Raw genomic sequence first — 20261 nt, forward strand, 5'->3', positions numbered from 1 at the left:
ATAACGGTCTTAGTTTTTGTGAATAGGCTGATGGGGGCTAAGGAGCGACGTGTGAAGTTATTGTTTACCAATGCTTGTATGCCGTTTTCAAATGTTGCTCCAGAATTTTGACAGGGGGTAGTGTTCAATAACCCGTGAAAACCAATATCATCATCAACATTGTTGTCACTTCGTAAAATGGCTCATTCTAATAGCTGTTATTGTGAGTTTCTTTGGCTACTGGATTCGAAGGTCGATTCGACACCCAAACGCCCTTTTCAATTAACCAACAAGAATCTTAAGAAGCTTCTGACAAGAATCCTAAGAGAATTCTGACAAGAATCCTAAGAGGATTTTGACAAAAAAACCCTAAGAGGATTCTGACCACTAGCGTGGGCAGCTTTTTCTTTTTTCTCGCTCCCTCTATTTTATAAACACAAGAAAGGGCGAGATAAAAGAGAGGGCAATTACCCCTTCTTTTATCTTTTTCTTTCTCGTGTTTGTTTACGAGAGTGAGTGAGAAAAAAGAAAAAGCTGCGCACGCTAGAGATTCTGACAAGAATCTTATAAGAAAGGATTACGAAGAAAATTCTTAAAGGATTCTGACGAGAATCTTGAAAGCATTCTGTAAAGAATCATGAAAGAATTCTTACGAGAATCGTCAAAGGATTCTGACGAGGATTCTGGCGAAAATTCTGAGAGGATTCTGATACGAATCCTGAGACGGTTCTGAAAATTTCTGGGAAAATTTTAGTTCGAATACTGAGAAGGTTATTACTAAAATGCTGGAAAATTAGGACAATAATTCTGAGATGGTGCTGGCAAAATCTCTGGAATCTTTCAGGCAAGGCAATCTAAAATCTACCAAAGAAGGTCTCCAGAGTCCAGAGTCTTCCGAAGAAGGTTTTCCGGAATAAGATCTCTGGACTTTTTCAGACAAAGCCTCTGGAATTTTTCTGAATCTCTCAAAAAAGGTCTCTTTATCTTTCCAGAGAAGGTATCCGAAATCCTCAAGAGAAGCCCTCTAGATTTTTTCCCGATAAGGTCTATGGAATCATCCCGACAAGGTCACTGGAATTCCCTTAAACAAGGTCCCTGAAACCTACAAGACAAGGTATCTGCAATCTTCCAAAGAAGGTCTTTGGAACCTTGTAGAAAATGTTTATTGAATCTTTCAGGTAGAGTCCCTGAAATCTTCCAGAGAAGTTTTCTTGAATCATCCAGAGAAGGCCTCTGGAATCTTCCAAAGAAAGTCTAGTATCGTTCAGAGATGGTCTCTGGAATCTTCTAAAGATGTTCTCTGTCTGTCTGTCTGTCTGTCTGTCTGTCTGTCAGTCTGTCTGTCTGTCTGTCTGTCTGTCTGTCTGTCTGTCTGTCTGTCTGTCTGTCTGTCTGTCTGTCTGTCTGTCTGTCTGTCTGTCTGTCTGTCTGTCTGTCTGTCTGTCTGTCTGTCTGTCTGTCTGTCTGTCTGTCTGTCTGTCTGTCTGTCTGTCTGTCTGTCTGTCTGTCTGTCTGTCTGTCTGTCTGTCTGTCTGTCTGTCTGTCTGTCTGTCTGTCTGTCTGTCTGTCTGTCTGTCTGTCTGTCTGTCTGTCTGTCTGTCTGTCTGTCTGTCTGTCTGTCTGTCTGTCTGTCTGTCTGTCTGTCTGTCTGTCTGTCTGTCTGTCTGTCTGTCTGTCTGTCTGTCTGTCTGTCTGTCTGTCTGTCTGTCTGTCTGTCTGTCTGTCTGTCTGTCTGTCTGTCTGTCTGTCTGTCTGTCTGTCTGTCTGTCTGTCTGTCTGTCTGTCTGTCTGTCTGTCTGTCTGTCTGTCTGTCTGTCTGTCTGTCTGTCTGTCTGTCTGTCTGTCTGTCTGTCTGTCTGTCTGTCTGTCTGTCTGTCTGTCTGTCTGTCTGTCTGTCTGTCTGTCTGTCTGTCTGTCTGTCTGTCTGTCTGTCAGTCTGTCTGTCTGTCTGTCTGTCTGTCTGTCTGTCTGTCTGTCTGTCTGTCTGTCTGTCTGTCTGTCTGTCTGTCTGTCTGTCTGTCTGTCTGTCTGTCTGTCTGTCTGTCTGTCTGTCTGTCTGTCTGTCTGTCTGTCTGTCTGTCTGTCTGTCTGTCTGTCTGTCTGTCTGTCTGTCTGTCTGTCTGTCTGTCTGTCTGTCTGTCTGTCTGTCTGTCTGTCTGTCTGTCTGTCTGTCTGTCTGTCTGTCTGTCTGTCTGTCTGTCTGTCTGTCTGTCTGTCTGTCTGTCTGTCTGTCTGTCTGTCTGTCTGTCTGTCTGTCTGTCTGTCTGTCTGTCTGTCTGTCTGTCTGTCTGTCTGTCTGTCTGTCTGTCTGTCTGTCTGTCTGTCTGTCTGTCTGTCTGTCTGTCTGTCTGTCTGTCTGTCTGTCTGTCTGTCTGTCTGTCTGTCTGTCTGTCTGTCTGTCTGTCTGTCTGTCTGTCTGTCTGTCTGTCTGTCTGTCTGTCTGTCTGTCTGTCTGTCTGTCTGTCTGTCTGTCTGTCTGTCTGTCTGTCTGTCTGTCTGTCTGTCTGTCTGTCTGTCTGTCTGTCTGTCTGTCTGTCTGTCTGTCTGTCTGTCTGTCTGTCTGTCTGTCTGTCTGTCTGTCTGTCTGTCTGTCTGTCTGTCTGTCTGTCTGTCTGTCTGTCTGTCTGTCTGTCTGTCTGTCTGTCTGTCTGTCTGTCTGTCTGTCTGTCTGTCTGTCTGTCTGTCTGTCTGTCTGTCTGTCTGTCTGTCTGTCTGTCTGTCTGTCTGTCTGTCTGTCTGTCTGTCTGTCTGTCTGTCTGTCTGTCTGTCTGTCTGTCTGTCTGTCTGTCTGTCTGTCTGTCTGTCTGTCTGTCTGTCTGTCTGTCTGTCTGTCTGTCTGTCTGTCTGTCTGTCTGTCTGTCTGTCTGTCTGTCTGTCTGTCTGTCTGTCTGTCTGTCTGTCTGTCTGTCTGTCTGTCTGTCTGTCTGTCTGTCTGTCTGTCTGTCTGTCTGTCTGTCTGTCTGTCTGTCTGTCTGTCAGAATATGAGAATAATAAGTTCAAAGTCAGGACCTATCGTCACTTTACGATGCACCCAGCATCCAGTAGGTGGCCAAAGCCGGAAGGATACGGTGAACAAGACATATTCCAAGAATGCCGGATAACAACCCTGCAAAGCTGGTGTTTGCTACTGATCCGGTTAGCACAAGAAGGCGTTGTCTTGTCTTGGATGTGATGTTGAGCAAATAAATGTATGTATGTATGAAACGCAATTCCAAAATAAGCTATTTGCAATATCAGGATACCATTTGTATACCTTGTTTTGGTATAACATCTGACTTTGGTATCCTGATGTTATGTGGCAGTTATTCCACAGACAAACAGACGTAACTCTTAGAGGAAATTCATCAAAAAGTTTTGCCCGGTGTCATTTTTATGAGCACACTGCCACCTGTTGGTATAACCGCGCGCGACACTGCGGCCATGATGGATTTCGATTTGACGTTTGTCTAACACGCACACTACTAAACAAAGTGCCTGTAATTTTCGTTTGCATCATTCAGTAACGTGTACACTGGCAAACGTTAAAGCGATCGAACACTAGCGCATCTTCTGAAAGAATCGCGCAAAACAAATGAAATTTAAATTGATCGTTAAATGCATGTGCCAAATCGTTTTGAAGAGTGTTACGTCTGTTTTTCTGTGGTTATTCGTTCCTGCTCGGGTAAACATACAAAAAGACCAACATAAAAAATATAAACATATCACAAAAACATACATGCATTGACTTTTGTATGTATTGATTAACAACTCTGCCGAAGACCTGAACTATAAATTACTAGCTGTACCCGGCAAACTTTGTTTTGCCTACTGCGTTTTTTGACGTTTCAAGATTCTAGCCAAGACCAAGTAAATATATAGATAAACCATTTATCAAGATTCCAGGGAAATACATTTCTTTCGCATTGGAAATGAAACTCATCGTGAAGGTCGCGACAATATGTAATCTTTGCTGCAACGTTTACGCCACCTACCGAACCAGTCATATTATCCACTATGAACAAAGTATGAATGTGGAGAAAATCTTCTCTGAAGAAAGTATTCTAAAATTTTGCCTTATTCTGGAGATATTTACGTCAAAGGGACTGTCTTATTTATAGGACGCTGGGCGGATATGGGTTAATTGCAGGTACATACATAGTAATTTTTGCATTTCATACAAATTATTTATGCATGCCATTATGGCTTGAGCAGCGCGGTTTCTTGGGACCTCTTTGCAGAATCCTCCAATAGACCCAACAATTGTGAAAGAAGCCCAACTATGCCGAAGATAGAAAACTTAACATAAGCCAATATTGATTCATATTACGTGATTTTTTATTACTTGACGATGACAGTTGAACACAAAGGTATTTGTTAAGCAAGGGTGACACTTGACGAAACTTTGTTGAGTTGTAGTTACACTGTGTTTATACTTTTAAGGGTCTGTTCCAATTGGCGAATTAAAATCGATTTTTACTTAAATTTGACAGGAAATAATTATCGAACTGTCAAGTTTAAGTGAAAATTAATTTTAATTCTTCAATTGGAACAGACCCTAAATGTCACTCCCATCGCGACAACTGGTCATGGATTGCTTTGTTATGGTTTGTGGTCGATTGATTCATGGAAACCATCTGCAGGACTGTAATTCATCCATGAACTGTCTACGGTACGATATTTGCCAAAATCCAGTCCATATAGGAGCCAACCTTTGTATACACACGATAGCTACTTCCATTGTAATAATGAAGATTGAATGAAACGATACCGAACTGAACGAAACGTATGCCGTTATGTTTAACCGGATATCCTACGGGTGCTCCGTTGTCACCATATGATGCATTTACTTCGCCATCGTTTTTACTACAGAACTGATTACTAGTTACATAATCTGTTTTTTCGGACGATATATTGCTAGCAATCATTTGACAATCCGCCAGGTCAAATGTTGAAATGACTCCTTTCAGCAAAACTGAAGATTCCACATCCTCCCCGTCAGAACCCCAACCGGTGAGAATGTATCGAGGCGGTTCCATTTCCCTCAATGCAGGCTTCGTTGGGAGACAAATAGGCTGAATATGATCTGAAACGATGAAACTATTAGTTACTTGAACCGGTTGCCATGTACATTGCCAACTCATAATACCTTCAAAATAGACATGTTTAGCTAATCTGACGAGGGCAATATCATGTGTGTATTGTTTGCGTTTTGCTAGTGGATGGTAAATTATGCATTCGATGTCAATGTCGCGTACAGGAGCTGCACAGTCTCTGTCTTCATTGCAGTCGATTGCTTGATCCATTGTGTGCTCACCCAGCCTGGCCCTGATTCTGGAAAACAAACAAGAATTCGGCTGAATAAGAAAATATCTCTTTCATCTCATGGAGATCGAGTACATAATGGGTAGTGCGGACAAAGATAAATTCTGTACGGACCTGGAAAGCACTGTGAAAAAGGAGGTATACCGACCGCACAAACAGCCGGCTTACATGCGGATATTCAGCAACACCATATTGACGGTGACTGCGAAACGGTGTGTGTGTGTCGATAAGGAGAGCGTCCAACATGGTCTTGACAAGTTCCTACCTTATATGCTTCCACTGGTAAACATCAGCCTGAATGCATGGGTGAACGTGCTACAACGGACCAGATGTTCGCCATCCGCCAGGTGTTGCAGAAATGCCGCGAATACAACGTGCCCACACATCACTTGTTCATCGATTTCAAATCGGCGTATGATACAATCGATCGAGAACAGCTATGGCAGATTATGCACGAATACGGATTCCCGGATAAACTGATACGATTGATCAAGGCGACGATGGATCGAGTGATGTGCGTAGTTCGAGTATCAGGGACACTCTCGAGTCCCTTCGAATCTCGCAGAGGGTTACGGCAAGGTGATGGTCTCTCGTGCTTGCTGTTCAACATTGCTTTAGAGGGTGTAGTTAGGAGAGCGGGGATAAACACGAGTGGGACGATTTTCACGAAGTCCGTTCAGCTGCTTGGTTTCGCTGATGATATTGATATTATTGCTCGCAAATCTGAGACGATGGCGGAAACGTACGACCGACTAAAGAGTGAAGCCAGGCGAATCGGATTAGTCATTAATGTGTCGAAGACAAAGTACATGATGGCAAAGGGCTCCGCGCCCGCCACCCCGAATTTATGTCGACGGTGATGAAATCGAGGCGGTTGAAGAATTCGTGTACTTGGGCTCACTGGTGACCACCGACAACGACACCAGCAGAGAAATTCAGAGACGCATTGTGGCAGGAAAACGACCTTACTTTGGACTCCGCAGAACTCTACAATCGAACAAAGTTCGCCGTCACACGATGTTAACTATCTACAAAACGCAGATTAGACCGGTCGTTCTCAATGGGCACGAAACATGGACCCTACGTGCAGAGGACCAACGTGCCCTTGGAGTTTTCGAACGGAAGGTGTTGCGTACCATCTAAGGCGGAGTGCAGATGGAAGACGGGACTTGGAGAAGGCGAATGAACCACGAGCTGCATCAGCTGCTGAGAGAACCAACCATCGTCCATACCGCGAAAATCGGGAGGCTACGGTGGGCGGGTCACGTCATCAGGATGTCGGATAGCAACCCAACTAAAATGGTTCTCGAGAGTCATCCGACCGGTACAAGAAGACGTGGTGCGCAGCGAGCTAGGTGGGTCGACCAAGTGGAGGACGATCTGCGGACCCTACGCATAGTGCGGCACTGGAGACAAACTGCCATGGACCGAGTAGAATGGAGACGGTTACTATGTATAGAAGAGGACACCCAGGCCTTAGCCTGATCGGTAAGTATCGTCATCCGGCTGTAGTTCCTCGGGAATTCCACCAGGAGTTCCCCAAGAATTCCTCCGGGATTTCTCCAGGAGTTCCCTGAAAACTCCTTCAGGTTATTTTCCCAAGAGTTCCTCCAGAAATTTCTCCGGGGATTCCTCTAGCATTCCCTTAGAACTTCCTCCAGGAATACCTCCAGCACTTTCTCCATGAATAACTGCTAATTCATCTAGGAATCCATCAAGGGATTCCTTCAGAAATTCCTCGACGGTGTCCTCCAAAAATGCTTCCCGGAATTCCTCCAGTAATGCCTCCTAAAATTCCTTCCAGGAATGCTTCCTAAAATTCCTCAAGGGAATCATTTTGGAATTCCTCCAGGAATTGTCCAAGGAAGTCCACCACAAATTCTTTCAGGAATGTCTCCAGAGATTCCTCCAGGATTCAACCAAGTATTCATCCAGAGAATTTTTCCAGGGAGTACAACATGAAATCCTGCAGGGGTTTTTCCTGAAATTTCGCCAGGAAGTACTACAAGGATTCCACCCCTGGGAATTGCCCCAGGGATTCCTTCAGGAATTCATCAGGGATTCCTCCGGGAATTCCAGCAACAGTTCCTTCCTGAGTTTTCTCCAGGGATTGCTCGTGGGATTGCTCCAGTGATTTCCTCAAAAATTACTCCATGAATTTCTATAGGGATTTCTCCAGGAATTCCGCAACAGACACAACCATAAATTTCTCTAGGAATTCCATCATATATTTATTCAGAAATTCCTTCAGAGACTTCTCAAGAAATTCATCAAGGAATTCTTCGATGACTTCCGGTTGGAATTCTTCATGGAATTCCTCAACTATTTCCCCCAACGATTTCTCCATTTATTCTTCCCGTCACAGCTCCAAGAAATTCTCTAGAGATTCTTCCAAGGAGTCCTCCAGAACTCCTTAATGAATTCCCTCACGAAATCTTACAGAAATTCTTCCAGGAATTCCATTAGTCATTCCTCAAGGAATTCCCCCAGGGGTTTCCTTCAAGAAATCCTCCAGGAATTCTTCCAGGGCTTCCTTCAGTAATTCCTCCAAATACTTCAGGAATTCCTTAAGGAATTACTCCCAGAACTCCTCCCAGGAATTATTACAGGACTTCCTCTAGGAATTGTTCCGGGAAATACTCCAGGAATAAGAGCAGGAGTTTCCACAGGAATTCCTCCAGGAATTATTTTAGGAATACCTCCTGGAATTATTTTAGGAATTCCTCCAGTATTTAATTTAGGAATTCTTTCAGAAATTACTTCATGAATTTTTACTTGAAATACTCCAGGAAGAAATTCCTTCTGAAACTTCAAGAATTCGTGGAGGAGTTCCTCTAGGAATTCCTCCAGGAATTCGTACAAATATTCTTCCTGGAAAATTATTTAAAAGTTCCTACATGAATTCTTCCAGAAAGTATTCCAGTAACTCCTCCAGGATTTTCTCCAGAAATTTCTTCAAGAAATTCTTGAATAATTTCCTTGAAGTATTCTTGTAGGAATTCTCGGAGAAGAATTGTCCAAGAAATTCCTGGATAAATTCCTACAGAGATTCTTCGTAGAATTCTTGAAAGAGGTCTTGGAGGTATTACTGAAGAAATTTTTGGAAGGGAATTCTGGAAGGGATTGTCGGAGGGGTTCTTGGCGGATGTCTTCCTGGAGGAATTCTTAACAGAATTCTTGGAGAAATTCTTGAAGGAGTTCCAGGAGGGATTCCTGTAAATATTTCTGAAACATATTCTTGGGGATTTCCTGGAGAATTTTCTTGAAAAAAAAATCCCCGGAGGAATTCTTGTAGTAATTTTTGTGGATTTCCTAGATAAATTTATAAAGGAATTGCAGGAGGAACTTTCAAAGAATTACCGGAGGATTAATGCAAGGAATAATTTCTGGAGGATTTCCCGGTGGGACATGGAGGAGTTGTTAGAGGTATTCCTGGAGGGGATCTTGGAGAAAATTCTTGGCAGAAGTCTGAGAGGAGTTCCTGGAGGAATTCTTGTAGGAACTCTTGGAAGATTTTTTGGCAGAAGTCTTTGAGAAATTCCTGCAGATTTTTTCGTTGGGATATCTGGAGGAATGCTTTGAGGTATTTCTGGAGAGATTCCAGAGAAATTTTTGGGGTAATTTATGGAGGATTGCGTTTAAAAATTTCTTGAGAAAATTCTGAAGACATTTCTGGAGGTACTCTCGGAGCAATTCCAATAGGAGATCCTGCAGGAATCTTTAGAAATTTTTTTTTAAGGAATTTGCAGAAGAATTTCTGTAGAAATTCCTTGAGGACTTTATGGAGAAATTCCTGGAGGAATTCCTGAAGTAATTCCAGAAGGAATTCCATAAGGAATTTTCAGATGAATTCCTGGAGTACCCTAAAGCAATTTCTGGAGGAACCCTTGATAAATTTCTGTAGAACTTTGTGAAGGATTTCTTGGAGAATTCCTGGAGGTATTTGTGGAGTGATTTCTGGATTATTTCTTGGAGAAATTCATGTAGAAATTTCTGGCGGAATTCTTGAAAGACTATGATAGACTATGACTCCATGCAATGTCATGCATGATAAGCAAAACGATACAATTTGATTTTTAGGATTTTTTTGACTTTTCAGTCCGATTGTGAGATCAAAAACAACCTTATGTTCTCTTACTCCGACGTTTTGACCCGTATTGGATCATTCTCAAGGATTCTGTTGATTTATTATAGAAAATTTTATAAATTACATTAATTTTCACAAGACACTTTACAAACATTTAACACATTACCGAGTTATCGATTGCTTCCTCGTCATTCGGATTTTTCAATCTCTCAACTGTCATTTGATATTTGTCTACAAATATAATTAACTGTCAGTGTTTCCTAGAATAGTGTTGTGATGTTTTACTTACGGAAATCCGTATTTCTATCCGGAAAAAAACACAATTTTAAATTTAGCTATCGAGATTCGGACCGCTCTTGCTACTATCTGTATACAATTTAAATCACGGTTGGCGATTTCACTCTTCGTGTGTTGTGTGTTCGTTTCGTAGTGTGTTCGTGTGACTAGCTTGTGTTGTGTTTACATTCGTTCTGTTTTGATTTCTCATTTTCGTCTTCTCTGTTTTTAATCGTGTGGAGTAAGGCAGCAAATATACTATATTAACAATATAGGTCACTTCACGTTTTTACATACAACGACATGGAGACACCGTTAGCGAATGATTTCAGCACCACCTGTTTCAGAAAAAGTCAATGATTGTATTTTGATCAATTTTAGTTTACTGTGTAATGCGAAATTTCTTTAAAAAAATCGTTAGGGGTGTCGATTTTTTTTGTTCCCAAATAATCGTTTAATCACAGACCAACAGACGTAACACTCTTCAAAACGGCTTGGCACATGCATTTAACGATCAATTTAAATTTCATTTGTTTTGCGCGATCCTTTCAGCAGATGTGCTAGTGTTCGATCGCTTTGACGTTTGCCAGTGTACACGTTGCTGAATGATGCAAACGAAAATTACAGGCACTTTATTTAGTAGTGTGCATGTTAGACAAACGTCAAATCGAAATCCATCATGGCCGCAGTGTCGCGCGCGGTTCTACCAACAGGTGGCAGTGTGCTCATGATAATGACATCGGGCAAAAGTTTTTGATGAATTTCCTCTAAGAGTTTCGTCTGTTTGTCTGTGGTTTAATAAATAATCAATTCACAATATACGCAAACAAAATAATATTTCATCAGATGACATCTAGAAATACATCTATTGAGCTTCTCGAGAATTTTTGCCATTTCGACAAGCTTCTCTTCGACCACTAGGTTGCACGCCAGGGTATAATGTGTGTTGGGCACTTTGCGACGATTAACTCAAATCCGCACACCAGCGCACAATTTGCGCGCCGATTGCCTATGCGCCAAATTTTTCACTAGCCAAATCACTATTAATCAGTGGTTTAATGAGGTAAAAGCGTTGCTACCGTCAATAGTATCTTTGTTGTACATTATTTCCAGACATAAGGAAATTCAATGTTTTAGACAAAAAATGGAACCGAACCCTAAGGGCCGATATCTTCACCCTGGCTTAAGCGTTAAACCAGATTTAACTATATGGGTAAGCCTGGCTTACCGGTTAAGCCGACGTGAAGAAATCGGCCCTAAGAGAGATAGACTCTTGGCGAGAACCATTTTGACACTTGTTTATTTACATTTTGTATGGCGCACAACCCGGCGCATGGGCTGTCGGCGCACGAGTTGTTGGTCGGTATGCGGATTTCAGAAAAGATTCGCAATATAGAAGAATTTGATTTCCCTCTCATTGTAACGACACCGAAATCGTTTAACATTTTAATTTTCCATCCTCATAATTAACTTATATTTTGCCATGATAGATGCTATTTTCCTTTGACAATGGCTTCTAATACCATCATTCTTGATACCCATGCTGACATTCATCGGATTAAAGCTCCTCAATTTAATCGTATAATTTGTTCTAAATAGACGCATCTGGAAGAGAATTTACTTTTCTGTACAGAAATGGCTCGTTTGTATTTCTATCCGAGCAGAAGAAAATATCAACAGCATAATAAAATACCCAATAACTGTATAACTGTATTTTTATGTTATTAACATATCTTATTGTGTTGTAAACTTGTCTGTCATAAGCGGCAAAATAACAAAAATCATAACAAAAAAATGTTCCTGGAAGACCAATTTGATAACATGTTTTGTTAGATTTAATAACAACTTAATAACAATGAATCTTACATTGAATTTCAAAACTTGTTATTGTTGTGTTATAGTTCATCACATATTTGTACATTTTCAATAGTAGAAAAATAACAAAACTTGGTCTTCAACAAAGTATGTTATTAAAATATTATTTAGTGAATGAATATCAATAACTTGATCATAACAAAATGAGATTACCCAACAAAACATGTTATTAAAAAGAAATACTTCGATAAGTTAAAAATAACAAATTATGATATAAAAACAGGCTATGCGATTCTGTTGTTATGAATTTGATATTCTCCTCTGCTCGGGTATGGAGCAAAACTCGTTGAAAAGTGAAAAAACTTAACTTTACCTATACCTATGCTTCGCCTTGATGGAGTCGTACTCTTGGCAGGGTTTAAATACCCTTGTTGTTGTTCAAAATGCTGTACTTTTCCTAGTCACTTTACCGGAGATCATTCATCCACAGACAAACAGACGTAACTCTTAGAGAAAGTTTATCAAAAACTTTTGTCTGGTGCCTTTTTCATGAGCATACTGCCACCCAGGCTTGTCCGCACTGAGCGCATGAAAATTCTGCTCTTTTGTTTTACATTCCCTAAACCATCGCATTTATTCAATCTTGCTATTTTACATGATAGAAGGATGTTGAAATATCCAAAATGTCATTTCGAACTGTCAAAAAATCGCACCGCAGTGCCACACTGTGCGCGCAAAGAGAATTTCACCCGGGTGAATTCACCCCAGTGAATTTCTCTTTGCACGCTCAGTGCGGCGCTGCGGTGCGATTTTTTGACAGTTCAAAATGACATTTGGGATATTCAAACATCCTTCTATCAGGTAAGATAGCAAGTTTGCATAAATACGATGGTTTTGGTGGTGTAAATCAAAAGAGCAGAATTTTCATGCGCTCAGTGCGGACAAGCCTGCTGCCACCTGTTAGTAGCTGGGGGCTGCGAATAGAATCAAAATGGTTGTCAAGATATCTCCATGCACCGCTGTCAAAATATCTCCGTCGAACTGTCACAGCTCTAACAGCTACTGTTTTTAAGCGATTCCACTTAACAGAAAAAAAATTGCAACAAGATTTTTTCAGAACAATTTAAACAAGACATTCATAGTGCACTGGGTCAAGAGGAAAACGAGTAAAATTCTAAAAAATGTTATGACTGCATTGCAGTTAATTTTGCGACGACAAAACATTCAAATTTCCACCCCAAATTGAAAATGGATGAACTTTGAACACGAGACAAACACGAGAACAATATTGTGGTCAAGGGGCCCGGATAAAAACTAACCATAGGGTGTTTGGTGAAAACCACTCCTGCACCATACAGTGTACCAGCTACAATAAAGTGTATTGTAATGAAATAGTTCGCTGAAAAATTTTGCACATTGTAGCTACTATACATTTACATTCGATTTTTATGTAACAATATATTGTACTGTTTTTCTTACGTTTGAACCATTCACTTTTTTGAAACATTATTTTTCCGTGCATTTTTAATTATTTTTCCGAGATTTATTCAATTTTTTATTTTTTCCGTGCTTTGTTTTGTTGATGTTTGTGACTTTTTTGATGCAAAGGAAAGGAAAGAGAAAAAAAATGAATAAGTTGAAACATCAATTTAAAGTCAATAAAATGTTTAAATCAGTGTTAAACCAGATGCCCTAAGTACTGCAGATCCAAGAGATATGGCAGGCTAGGTATGTAGAGTACGATGAGAGAAATACGAATGTAGGTCAACCCGGAAAGACGCAGGTGAGATTACCGTAAATCAGTGGATGAGTTCAACACTATTCTATCTGTATTTGCATTTGGGGGAGTTCGCTTTTTAACCTAACTTATATTTGAATCGAACTTGACAGTTTTCTCATGAATTGTTATGTATTTCAAACTTTAGTCAAACTAGAGCCTCAATATTGCAAAAACGGTTAAGCATGCTGTAATGATACTTATGTACCTCGTCACCCACATCATGCAACTACATTAGTGATCTAATAACACCTAGCGCGCTCCGCATAGTTCCCTCATGCCGCTTAAAGTGTTGCCACAAATAATGCTTAGTTTGCAAAACCCGGTTATCTGGCTGGTGGGGCATGGGAGCCTAAGCTTCAACTGTTAGTGCAATCAGAGACTACTCAGACTTAGACGTGGGCGATCCTGGATCTATGACATTTGGTCGAAATACATTTAATCGAATGACGTTTGGTCGAATGACATTTAGTCGAAAGTACATTTGGTCGAACGGACATTTGGTCGAATGGACATTTGGTCGAAAGCCATTTTTTGGAAAAAGAAGCATATGACATTTAGTCGAATGGACAATTCGTCGAATAGACATCTAGTCGAAAGGCACTAACTGATGAAGAGATGTGAGTGGAAAATAATATTATAGATTTCGGTATCATCGTTATTTATATGTTATTGAACAAGCAAGCCTCGTGGAATAAATGTACGACTCGTGCTGGAAAAAATCATCATTTTGCAACTTGTTGCATAAATAACCATTTTGGCTCGCGTTCAGTTCATATGCAACACTGCGTCATGTTTAAGGACAAACGTCTAGAAATCCCACTTCAACAGTGCATCAGAACTTCAGACGCACAATTCTGAAGAAGCAAGCTTCAAACAACAGTGCTATAAAATGCTGTTTTTGCTCACTTATAATAAGCTTGAAACAAGAAGATCAGGTGCGCTGGTTTTGTTTACGAAGAGATTTGTACGCTCGAAGTCGCGAGTAAGTGCCAAAGTCGGTAATTGTGGCGGCCATTTTGGGATCCTAACCTCTGTCCTTAAAAGAAGGAAAAATATCCGATGAAAAAGTCTGCAGCAATAACATCCGAATATCAAACGGAGAACAGCTTGTATTCAAAAGGAGAAATTTCTTCTGAAACATTCAGTAGTTGGTACAGGAAAACGCAATGAAATAAATAAACGTGAAAGAATAGCCTATGTTTCAAAGAAGGAAAAATTCATGATAAAAAGACAGCAGCCATAACATTCAAACATAGTACAAATACAAATTTTGAAAGAATAGCCTATGATCAAAAGAAGGAAAAATCATAGATGAAAAAATCACAACCATGATGTCCACTCTTAACTCTCAGTACAAATAATACACTTGAAAGTTGAAAAGAAGGAAAAATATTTGATGGAAAAGCCAGTATGTTATACACAAAAACGCAATGAAATGGTGAAACTGGAAAGAAGAGCCGAAACCTACACTGCACTACAATGTTTGCTTTTTTATGTTTGATATAATTAAACACGATTAAATTGCTATACGACTTAACGTCCATTCGACCAAACGTACTTTCAACCAAATAAGTTCAGTAACATATAAATTATGATACCGAAATCTATGAAATTGTTTTCCATTCAAAACTCTTCATCAGTTAGTTTCGACCAAATGTCCATTCGACGAATTGTCCATTCGACTAAATGTCATATGCTTCTTCTTCAAAAAAATGGGTTTCGACCAAATGTCCATTCGACCAAATGTCCGTTCGACCAATTGTACTTTCGACCAAATGTCATTCGACCAAACGTCATTCGACCAAATGTCACTCGACGAAATGTCCTAAAGCCGGCGATCCTATATATGAAGGGTTATCCAAAACGCTCAGGAGAATTCCCAAAACGCATTCTAATAAATCTAGTAAGCCTAAAATGCCATTAACAGGAGGAAAATGACTAGATAATATAACATTATATAGTTTTTGTAATGTAAACCAATACAACATAACAAAAGAGAACCATTCCAAAACCATTTGATTAAATGTCTAACCAGTAGTGAAATTACAATTAAAAACAATTTATTTACGGTACATTTTATTGTGTGAAACCATTCATGTACCATGCAATGTACGGTACCCACGTATCAGTATTTAGAACAATTCATTAACAATAAAATTTATGGTTTTGCGAAAATGTATATCTATATATATGGAGAAGTATATTTTTTATATTGTTACGATACTTAACAACCTGTATAATATATTGTAAAAATCTTATTTACAATTCACGGTATGGTGTCTACATTACATCTTATTGTTTTAGTATTTTTATTTTTACAGTGGTGTCTATTTTAAAAATATCCGAAGTAACATTTATAGTTTTTTTATTGCCTACAAGCTGTTGTTAAATTCAAAACAATAAAACTCATTGTAAAGCTTAGTAATCCCAACAGCTCTGATAAAACCATGATAAAACCCTATAAAGCTCGAAAGGTCCCTCCCTACAGGAGGTTGTTAAAACCATTCCTTAAAATGTTTTACATGCTACTTGGCTTTATGACATATTCCTGCAGTTTACTATACAGCATAGATAAGATCTGTTATGTAGGCAGCAAAAAGAGCAACAAGCCGTATCAAAGTTGGTAAACCATCTTGAATGAACGATTATAACCTAAAAATGAATCCGAAACTTGAATAATCAAATGGGTTGAAATAAATTGCAAATTAATTTGACGCCTCATCAGTTTGCGGTTTTTGTTATATCAAATATAACAATTTAAATCCCGCCCACAACATTATACATGCAAATATCACCATGGAGTATACAATTTGCAAGCAGGAATAGAACATCATGACGAAAAATATGGATGCCGTCAAGTTAAACCCTCTTGGTTTTGATTGAGATTGTTTAAGATCAGTTTGTGCATAAGCAACATATTCTAGAGCTGCTGTTCTTGAGGAATACGAAGCAAAGCCCAGCATACGTCCTCTTCTACTTAGCACATATTATTTGCGCTTCCTAAACACTATTTGGTTCTAAGGAAGCCGTCTGCAGACTGATTGTTCTTAAGAACTCTCCGGCTGGCCGATAGCCATCAATAATGTAAACAAACAAATAGTTTTTTTCCAAGTTTCTCTGAGGTGTTTTGTGCTTTTTTTAGGCTGCTGTTTTATCTGCTCGAGTAGTAGGTAGGTATATAGTGTGAGAAAGCGCAATAAAGAAAAACAAGGGGTTCAGTTCAAATAGTGAAGAGAGAAATCATACGTTTTCGTTCGTCGTTCGTCTTAAATCTTTTTCGTTAGGGAAGATCGCACAGCAGCTTCATTCCTGAGACTGTTTTAATGCTTACACTAGAAATTCCTACAAGGTTTAAGATTGCTTTATTATTACTTTATGCAGTCTATTACGTTTTAAGGCCGAAGCGATACACCATGCAAGCGGTTTTAAAACAAGTTTCAGGGTTAAGTCTTAATATGCTCTTAAGGCGAAACTGGAAGCATTTCCTCACTTTTTGGTTTTTGATTTTTTATTAAATAACGAAGCAATATTTTCAAAATCGGTTTTCGTGCACATGTAGAGTATGAATCTAGGTATCTCCTGATTTTTTTCGTGGTGGAAAATGTTTTTCGTTTTTGCAGAAACCATTTTTAAATATAATTTCACAAAAAAATGGTTTCCGCAAAAATGGAGAACTTTTTCCACCACAAAAAAAATCAGAAGATACCTTGATCCATGCTCGACATGTATACGAAAACCGAATTTGAAAATATTGCTTCGATATTTAATAAAAAATCAAAAACCAAAAAAAATGAGAAAATGCTTCCAGTTTCACCTTAATAGCCCGTTTAGAATAAAAGTTTTGTTCGGCAAAAGGCCAAGCAAACTAGTTTTATTGAATAGACTTGTATGTGTCTACAAAGCGTTTGAAAGTTGCAAGTGTTATTAAAACTGCTTTACAATATAAAATGCTTCACTAAACCTAAAAGCACAGACAAACAGACGTAACATTTCGAACATTTTTCGATTCAAATCTTAGTCACGGAAACATATTCTCCCAATGCTAAAAGGACTGTGTTTGGCCGACCACCAACTAGGTGGCGGTAGTGAGCAAACGTCAAACTCGAACAAAAACTATGCGAGCGCCACGGTTGAGCAGTTGGCCAACTATCAAATTTTGAAGAAGATCGTTAAATCGGTGAACGATGGGAATTATCAGAGTGTTACGTCTGTTTGTCTGTGCTAAAAGGGTATTGCGAATCAATGACAAAACCTCCATAAATAATGTCTAAGAGTAGAAAGCATAGAAATTGTTACTTGGGATAGTACTAAATAGTACTATTACAATACAACGTTCGGTTTTTCTACTGTATTTTTTATTCGGGTAGTCTGACCGGTACGGTAATAAGTATGTTGACGGTAACGGGTTCGATTCTCGGTCAGTCAAGAAACTTTTCGTAATGGAAATTTCCCTGAATTCTGAGTAAATAACTATGGAAGTTTTCATAGTACTCTAAGCTGAGAAGCAAGCTTTGTCTTATTCGAAACACGCCAAGAAGAATAAAAAGAATCTAAAACCGCAACTAGGAATTTGCTTTTTCGCCTCTATGAAGCCCAGTGTACTAGGTAGTGAACGCAATGCGCAATCCTAGATGATTCCACATGATAGTTTTCTGGCGTACCGTCGTTTATTTGACCGCTTCTGATCTGAACACTTTTCAATGTTTACCCTGTGAATGAACCTCGTTGGTTGGTTTGCATGAGGTGTCGTTCATACCAAATTGGTGGTAGATAGACGGCACATTGTTTTCCACAGTACTTTCGATGTCCACACTAACAATTGTATACTCTATTTAATGTCAACTACTTACACGTTTTTCGGTAAAAAAGGTAACGCTCCAGTTAGAATATATCGATGGCTGATTAGGCTTCCAACCCTTTGCCAAAATCCACTGGCATGAATCAACAACGCCATCCATGGGAACTCGAAAACTCTTGTGCGTTGGCCCAAATACACCCGATTCGGATAGTAGACTCCACAATTTCTTGGAAGCTTACTCCAGTCGGTATTCGTTGCACTTACGTTGTTGGCAACGCAGACCTTTGAGTTGGTGGCCTCTCCTTCACCGATGAGATGCTTCAGATTGGATGTTTCTCTTATCCACGAGAGGTAGTCATGGATCTTCGTAAAAACAGCATAGCCTTTCGTTTGGCACATGGTGCTGTCTTCATCTCGTGCCCTTGTAAACGATGTGATTCCTCCTAAGTACCACACTCCGTTGATTTCAAAGAATAGCCCTCCACCGCTGTCTCCATTGCATACGCCAGTGCCATTTGTGTAGCCAGCGCAGAACATTTCTTTCTTCAAAGTTGGTCCGAAAGCCGCGGGGTCACTATTCAGACAGGTAATGGTATCTACCACTGGCAATTGTGCTTCTCTCAAAATACTCGATGCTGCATTGAACTCTGTTAGTCCCCATCCAACAACCGTTCCAACCTTATCATTAAGCTTTTGCTCAAGGAACACACACGCTGGTTGGACATATTGGTTGAACTTTATTTCCGAATCGAGCTCCAGAATAGCGATATCGTATTGATGACTTTGCCACGTATAATTGTTAAAACTGGAAACGGATTTAACGGAATGTCGCTGTCTATCGTTCAATGTGAATAGATCATGTGTACCGGCATCGACGAAAAGATTTTTTACATTCTGTTGATATTTGGTCCTTTGGTTTATGGTACAATGTGCTGCAGTGAGAACGTAAGTTTTGGATATAATGGTTCCACCGCAGACATACTGGAACGAGTGATATATGGCAACGTGCCAGGGCCATTTGCCTGGTTTTGTTTCCGTTCCACCGATGATCGTTGGATTTGTCTCTGGCTTGGATATTTGTTGTCGCATACCACAATTCAGCTCGTTTCCCTCAACATTCAATCCTACTAACACTACTGTACTGATTGACACTAGGACAAAGTCCAAAAAAATCGACTTCATTTTCAATATTCACCCGCAGCATCAAACTAAGCACTACCAATTTCACTTGAGAAGCGGAAACTGTGAACGCGATAAGAAACAATACCGTTAACGTGAACTGACATTCGATTAATACTTTTTCAAAATGGAATCGGCTCATCCAAACGATGATGTCACTTGCAAGGTTGCCTCTAGAATAAAAGTTTCTTCACCGCCATCAGGCCACAAATACTTTTCAGAATACGGCGATCTTTGAATGGAGTTACCGTCAAGTGGGTTTGCTTTGTTCAACGAACGAGAACCAGTATCACGAGAACAGCTGTTGAAAACGAGAACAACAGCTATAATGATCATTCCAGTACCCCCATCATCGGCGACAGCATCAGGACGAAGCTACTCAAAGGAAGTATACATAATTTTTATCGGACAAAGCGGTAGAAACCCGTTTTCTTTCTGCGAAACCGAAGCAAAGGCGCTTCACCTTTGAAAAGATTATTCCCGCGTTCTGTATCATACGAGCGTATTTACAATGATCGATATCTTTTCATCGAGTTTCTCTTCGGATTGAAGTCCTGAAGATATACGATCAGCCAAATTAATTAACGAAAGAGAAAACCGATAAAAACGATCAATGCAGTTACGCCCGTATGATACTAAGCATGAGAATTTAATGCTCTAACCCGAAATGGCTTGGGGTACGACAGACACAAGTTTTCACAACCCAAAAATGTTGGGGTATCCCACGAAAAGTTGGCAAAGCTTTTGCGGGTTTTACCGGTTTTATCGTTTTTTTCAGCTTTTTTGCCTTTCTCGTACACCAAAATGTACTGAAAGGCTATATGTTCACTCAAAAAACGAATTTTCGATAGTGTTGTGCGGCGATTCGAATCACGTGCAACGAAGCAACCTACCAATAATTTGAAATTAATCAAAGCAATCATGTAATCTTAGTTAAAGACAAATTTTCTTCAGTCTTTGTTCATTTGCTAACCAAACCAGACGGTTTTTATTCCCACTGCAACCTACAACAGGTTATGGGCCTGCGGTTAGCTGAACAACGCCA

The 20261-nt window shown here is 39.8% G+C and overlaps 2 protein-coding genes across 2 annotated transcripts in view; one reads left to right on the forward strand and one right to left on the reverse strand.

Annotated features, from left to right (window-relative positions):
* LOC109425509 (organic cation transporter protein) overlaps positions 1-20261 on the forward strand; it is a 75092-nt gene that overhangs the window by 20996 nt on the left and 33835 nt on the right. The window lies entirely within an intron of this gene.
* Positions 4522-19662, reverse strand: LOC109425510 (serine protease grass-like). The gene is made up of 3 exons (XM_062849045.1): positions 18090-19662; positions 5106-5290; positions 4522-5042 (listed from the first exon to the last, which is right to left on the reverse strand). The coding sequence occupies exons 1-3, from the start codon at positions 19217-19219 to the stop codon at positions 4624-4626; spliced, it is 1734 nt and encodes a 577-aa protein (XP_062705029.1). The 5' UTR covers positions 19220-19662; the 3' UTR covers positions 4522-4623.

Source organism: Aedes albopictus, chromosome 1 (genome assembly GCF_035046485.1).
Source record: "Aedes albopictus strain Foshan chromosome 1, AalbF5, whole genome shotgun sequence".
Taxonomy (NCBI): Eukaryota; Metazoa; Arthropoda; class Insecta; order Diptera; family Culicidae; genus Aedes; species Aedes albopictus.